The 6809-nt window shown below is 36.3% G+C and overlaps 1 protein-coding gene across 1 annotated transcript in view; it reads left to right on the top strand.

Annotated features, from left to right (window-relative positions):
* Positions 1 to 1434: 1434 nt before the first annotated feature.
* acoxl (acyl-CoA oxidase-like) overlaps positions 1435 to 6809 on the top strand; it is a 35801-nt gene continuing 30426 nt past the window's right edge. The window contains 8 exon segments of the mRNA XM_047152909.2: positions 1435 to 1569; positions 1937 to 1975; positions 1978 to 2053; positions 2904 to 2987; positions 3095 to 3153; positions 5014 to 5074; positions 5077 to 5106; positions 5109 to 5155. Of these exon segments, the coding sequence (XP_047008865.2) occupies positions 1435 to 1569; positions 1937 to 1975; positions 1978 to 2053; positions 2904 to 2987; positions 3095 to 3153; positions 5014 to 5074; positions 5077 to 5106; positions 5109 to 5155 (531 nt within the window).

Raw genomic sequence — 6809 nt, 5'->3', positions numbered from 1 at the left:
GGTGTACCTTAATACCTTGGCATGATGTTTCCTCCTTCTTCCTGCTGCATCCATGGTGAGGCGTAGTATTCTTTCACGTATTCCATGTAATGAAGATTAGGATGGATGTGAACGCAGATAAGAATTTATTAGGAGAGAGGCAGGCAGACAAATCCAAATCCAATACTATGCAAAGTCTTGGTGTTCAAAAGGTCTCTTTTATAGCATGGAGTGAGTGAGTATGAGATTGGAAACAGGTGTGTGTGATTGCAATTGCGTAGAAGGTGAGCATGTGTGTGTGTGTGTGTGTGTGTGTGTGTGTGGGAAGTGTAGACCATGGCGGCCATGTTTGTAGACCGCAGTGCAGGATGGGAAATGCAATCACTGGTTTGCTGTGATATGACACGAAGAGCAAGACATGTAATAGTACATGAGGTCATAAAAGAACCCAGGGTAAATTATAAGCAACTAAAGACCTCTTTCACATTGGCTACTGTTAAGGTTCATGAGTCCACCATCAGGAAAACACTGAACAACAATGGTGTGCATGGCAGGGTTGCAAGGATAAAGCCACTCTCTTAAAAAAAACATTGCTGCCCATCTGCAGTTTGCTAAAGAAAAATGTTTTGTGGATCAAAATATATCAAAATAGAACTTTTTGTTTTAACTGAATGAGAAGTGTTATATTTGGTGAAAGGAAAACACTGCATCCCAGCATAAGAACCTTATCCTAGCTGTGAAACATGGTGATGGTAGTATCATGATTTGGGCATGTTTTGCTGCATCTGGGCCAGGATGACTTTCCATCATTGACAAAACAATGAATTCTGGATTATACAAGTGAATTCTAAAGGAAAATATCGAGACATCTGTGTGTGAACTGAATTTCAAGAGAAAGTGGGTCATGCAGCAAGACAACAACCCTAAGCACACAATTTGTTTCATTAAAGAATGGTTAAAGAAGAATAAAGTTAGTATTTTGGATTGGCCAAGTCAATGTCCCGATCTTAATCCAATTGAAATGTTGTGGAAGGACCTGAAGCAAGCAGTTCATGTGAGGAAACCCACCAACATCCCAGAGTTGAAGCTGTTCTGTATTGAGGAATGGGCTAAAATTCCTCCAAGCCGATGTGCAGGACTGCTCAACAGTTACCGGAAATGTTTAGTTGCAGTTATTACTGCACAAGGGGGTCACACCAGACACTGACTGCAAAGGTTTACATACTTTTGCCACTCACAAATATGTAATATTGGATCATTTTCCTCAATAAATAAATGACAAAGTATAATATTTTTGTCTCATTTGTTTAATTGGGTTCTCTTTGTCTATTTTTAGGACTTGTGTTAAAATCTGAGGATGTTTTAGGTCATATTTATGCAGTTTTGTTAAAAAAAAATAAAAAAATAAAAAAAAATTCTAAAGGGTTCACAAATTTTCAAGCACCACTGCATGTTATGTTAAAGGCCATCTCTACTTTTCTTAACTTGTAGGAGTTGGCATTCACTGGGATGTTTGCCATGACAGAAAGAGGTCATGGGAGGAATGTGCAGGGCATACTCACTGAGGCTCACTATGACCCTTCAACACAGGTAGAGTTGATGAACTGCTCCCTCAATTATGCTGTTAATCTGGGGCAAATCTTGTGTCAGCTAACCTTTACACTTTTATTTCTTGTTTGACTAATGCGCAAAATTGATTTTCTTCTTAGAACGAAAGATGAAAATATGCGAGACAGCTTAAGTAATAGTGTTGATATTAATAGATAAAAAAAAACAATAATATGTTAGAACTCACTCATTATCATTATGCAAATGTAGTTACACTACCTGGATCCAAGTCAATCTTCATTATTCACAGGAGCAATGTACTGTCTCTGGGTCTCTGTGTTACAGCGTTAATGCATAGAACAGCAGGGTTACTATTACAGTGCTGTACATAATTAAGTACATAATTAAGTTTGTTGACCATGCACCTTGTGAAAATGCACAGAAGATACTGTATACATTGGAAATGCAATGAAAGGAAACCATGCTGCTGTTTTTGCACAGCTCATGATCAGTGGAGAATGTCATGGCATGTATGACCAAAAAGGTGCATTGCCTGCAATGGATATACAGTAGGACTGTCTTCTTCCTAGAAGGTTCAATCTGTCAAGCATTCTGAATGTTCTATCAGTTGACGTTGTGGGATTGTTAACCGGGAACCCGATTTATTTCCAACTGAGTGATCTTTAGCACCCATTTATAAGAACGGGCACATAACCATTCAAATTTTCCACTTAAATAACTGGTTTGTATATTTACCTTTACTCTAACAAAAATCATTCTCAAATTTTTAAACACAATTCTTTTCCAACATGGAAAAATGTATTATGTATCTCCAAATAATTTAAATGCAAGCAAAATGTTGTCTATGAAAATATTCTGGTTTTGATTGTTCTTGATATATATGAGAGTTTCACACTGAGCAGAAATTTGTGCTAAAACTATCTGTTTGAACTCAAAATAACACATATTGCCTGCACATATATGCATTTTTGCTCTTTTCATTTCAGAAAATTATTTTTGTAAAACCACAGCCTAAGATCCTTATCAAATACATTACTGAACACTCTGATGATGTTCTCTGGGTAGCAGGTTAAGATAATAAATGCAGTGAACAAACTTGAATCACCTGCAGGATAGTAATGGGCTTAATGCTCTTACCTTATCATTTTACATGTTCACTGCCTGCTGTGAGCTTTGACTGCTCTTACCTGTAGTATAAGTCCCCAGTATTATAGGCCATATTTCTCTTTTTCCTTATTTGAAGAATTGGAAATTAAATCCAATGGACTTTCCAGTGCAAAAGAGCACTGTATTTTATTACGCATTTTATTATCCATGGAAATATTTAAAGTGCATTTGTTCTTATTTTCTCTCAGGTTCTCACTGTTTCATTGTGCCAATACAATGAAATGGGGTCATGCGTCTAGGAGTGACTGCAATTGATATGGAACATAAAGAAGGTGTGACAAATTGAGATAATCTTAAAAAAGAAACACTAACATTTTTTGAGAATGCTAGAAAAGGTTTTCTTGTTTTTTTTTTTTGTGTGTGTGGTATCCTTGTTAAGGCTTACATGGAGTTAACAATAGTATCTTGATATTTGATCATGTCAGGATACCACAGGAAACCTGCCAGACAAGTGAATTTATTCATCCCCTTTATCATGTTTAGTAACCAACATTTGCTGTTTATCAGAGTTTGCCCATGGAATATATAGAATACACTATATGGCTAAAGGTCTGTGGACATCTGACAATCACAGCCATATGTGCACCTTCACCAGACTGTTAACACAAAGTTGTATGTTCCAGCATAACAATGTCCCTGTGAGGTTCATGAAGATATGATTTGCCAAGTTTGGAGTGGAAGAACTTGACTGCACAGAGACCTCAACCACACTGAACACCACTGGGATGAATTGGAACACTGACTGCACCCCAGGCCTCCTCACCCAACATCAATGCCTGATCTCAATAAAGTCTTGTGGCTGAATGAGCACAAATCCCTCAGCCACATTACAAAATCTATTGGAAAGCCTTCCCAGAAGAGTGGAGGCTGTTATAACAACAAAGGGGAACTAAATCTGGAATGGGATTTTTAACAAGAACATATTGGTGTTATTGGTCTGGTGTTTACAAACATTTGACCATCTAGTGTACATAGAATATTATATTATATTTTGAATTATTGTACATGCAAAGAAATAGCATGTTATAATAATGATTGTGATATTTCCCTGATTTTACAGACGAGTACAATATATGGGCCCACTAACAAATTTAGGAACTGTTTTTTGTGAGCTGTGAGCATCCTGACCAACCTCAGACAATCCAGATGGCAGCTTATGCACATTCAGTGCATGCAACCTTTTGAACTAATTTATTCTATTAGTGGATCTTTCTCCACTATTAATAACTATACCATTTGACAATTTTAATTACCTGTGATAATGAGGAAAGAGCTGGGAAACCTAAGACACTAAATGTTTTGCTGGTTAAAGTAAATGTCTTTGTGCTCCAAATTTTTTTCCCTAGGGCCTGATTTTTTTTAAAATTTGACTATTGTATGGCAGAAAGAGTTACAAGATATAACAATGGAATCACGATACAGTATTTTGTGCAGCTCTTGCTTTAAAATTTTCAAATGTTTTTTTTTCTCTTTTTTTGGCCTATTGTTGAACAAAAACCATTATGGACATCATGAACGAAATGAAATTATTGTCATTAGAGCGTTGAGCATTGCTGAATGGTTGTGTGCACATATTGCACTTCCATTTCCATGCTATTTTTGTTTTGGAGTTGGCATTTTTCTTTCAGCTAAGTGTTGTTGAGTTGTTGAGAAATGGTATGAATAACCCTAACCCTAAAGAATTATATTTGTCAGGCTGAATATTGCTGTTGAACCATAATGATCAAAGAACTACTGTGAAAATCATTTTGCCTTTTAAAAAGGTTTCTAACTTTAAAATGACCAACATTCCATCGCTTTTCGCAATTATGCTCTAGAAGATTGCAGAATCAGTTGAATAAATTGCAGTTGCTGGTATAGCCCTAATGTTGAAGATGTGTGATGTGTAGGGGCCCAGCTCAACATACAGACCTGTTTCCTGTTTATCAGGAAGTCTTAGATCACTTATAGTGAGGGCCTGTTTCACTAGAGACAGTTTTCATAACAATAATACCCACACTGGGATTGGTGAGATAGGATAAATGTCAAATAAATCATTTGGTAACAGATTTCAGTCCTTCCACTAAATATTCAGTGAATGTTCTATGGATTTTAAAAAATGTGTGACCATATTAAGTTTATGTGATCATATAACAGACCTTATTAACTTTGTACCTTTTGTGTGCAGGCTTTGCAGGACTGTGATGGGGACCTTAGTTGTCATGTCACATGGAGAAATAGCATGTTCTATGTATTAAAATATTGTATGGAAATTTGGTCATGACAAATTGGTCTCTGTGGTAATCCAAATAAACTGTTAATGTCTCACACAGGTTTGGTTCAGTGTCAGCTGATGGGTAGTACCCCTCTCCCTTTCTGTGTAAAGTCACTTCAACACCAAGCTTGCTGCTCTCACCCGACCCGTTTGGAACTCACTATGACGACAATGACTGCCATGAAGGTCAGGAACTCATCATGCACTCAGCAGTATTACTCATTTGTGAATCTGTCTGATTTTAATAGTGCATGATGCTTGTCTCTTGCTGACCACAAGGGGGTGACCTGAAACTAAACATTTGACACTCCTTGAACAATGGCAAGGAGATAATGAAAATGCACAAAAATTAACCAGACTAGAAATCCATTAATACATTTAACTGATAAGCTGTTACAAAAGAAGATTTAAGGGTTTATAACCCTAAACATTGACAGCCAGGGTAGTCTGGGGTGGGTTTTTTTTTGCATCATTAGCATACTATGTGTCTTGAGCATCAGAATTAAATCTGGATAGAGATGAAGGTGACACATTTTTATTCTTTTTCTCAGCCTTTGATAAAAAAAAAAAAATCAAACATGTTTCTGAGGTACAGATATTACTTACTCCATAACCACTCTTTCCCTCTCCCAATATTTGCCAATGTCTAGCAATAGAAATGATTATGTACATCATAGACACACTGTCTGCACTTTGTTTTTTTGTTTTTGTTTTTTTGAGCAAATTTATTTGATTTAATTTTGATTATTTGACATAGGACCAGATCTTGCTGGCCACAGACAATTTTTAACTTAGCCAAACTGGCAACCCTGCCATTAACTGTCCTGTTTTTGGTTCCTTCCCTGAGCATGGAGCAGCATGATTCTTGTTCTAATGGGTCTCTTTTTTTGCAGTTCCCAGTTTTGACTCTTAGGTACAACTCTATGGAAGCTAAATGGGGTAGTGAACACACTTCCCCATTATTGCACAGTTGGAAAGGTGAGAAAATCAATGAAACAGCAGCATCAGAATTATATCCAGATAGTAGAGGTCGACCGATAGGGAATTTTACCAATACCGATAACTAAGTTGGCAAGTACCTGGCGATAACCGATTAATCAACCGATAGATTTTAAAATTGATGCTGAATAAAACAATAACACTCAAAGTAAAATATTGCTGAACTTTATTACAAAAATAAACAGTACTGACTGTACCATGAAAATGCTCTTTACTTTTTAATATTAAATAAATATATAAAGTAAAATTAAAGATATACATCCAAACTGAAACAAAAAGTAACACTCCAAATAACAAATAAAAATAGAGACATTCCAAATGAATTTTAAAAAACCACTTCAAATAACACAACAAAATTTGTCAGTGATAGATTTTATTTTCACCCCTAGAGGCCGCTTTCGTACTGTATAATGACAGTGGACCCTTCTCAGCTGCTCCCCTAATGGATGCAACTGGGAAAAATTATTGGTGTGGATTTTTGATGATAGCCGATAGTTCGAGCATTAGCCACCTAAAATTGATAGTGTAAACACACCTGCGATGCATTGAAATCAATTTGCTCATACCAGTACAGGAGGTCTGAGAGAAATGCAATAATTTCTCCAAGATATATTCAACACATTACAACAAAATGCTCAAGAATTACAAGAAAATGCACAAAATCCCCTTTAAGGACATTTAAAATGGCATACAGTTGTTTGCATGACCACAGTCTTAAGCCAACTAAAAATGAGAAACAACTAAGCAAGCTGGTCGTTAATATATAAATCAGCTCATTACATTTAACTTGTGATACAGCAATATGATATTTTTTCTAACGAGAGATGCTTGTGACTACAAG

Source organism: Ictalurus punctatus, chromosome 3 (assembly GCF_001660625.3).
Source record: "Ictalurus punctatus breed USDA103 chromosome 3, Coco_2.0, whole genome shotgun sequence".
Lineage (NCBI taxonomy): Eukaryota > Metazoa > Chordata > Actinopteri > Siluriformes > Ictaluridae > Ictalurus > Ictalurus punctatus.
The sequence above is the reverse complement of the archived record's forward strand: the minus strand, read 5'-3'. Positions and strand labels throughout refer to the sequence as shown.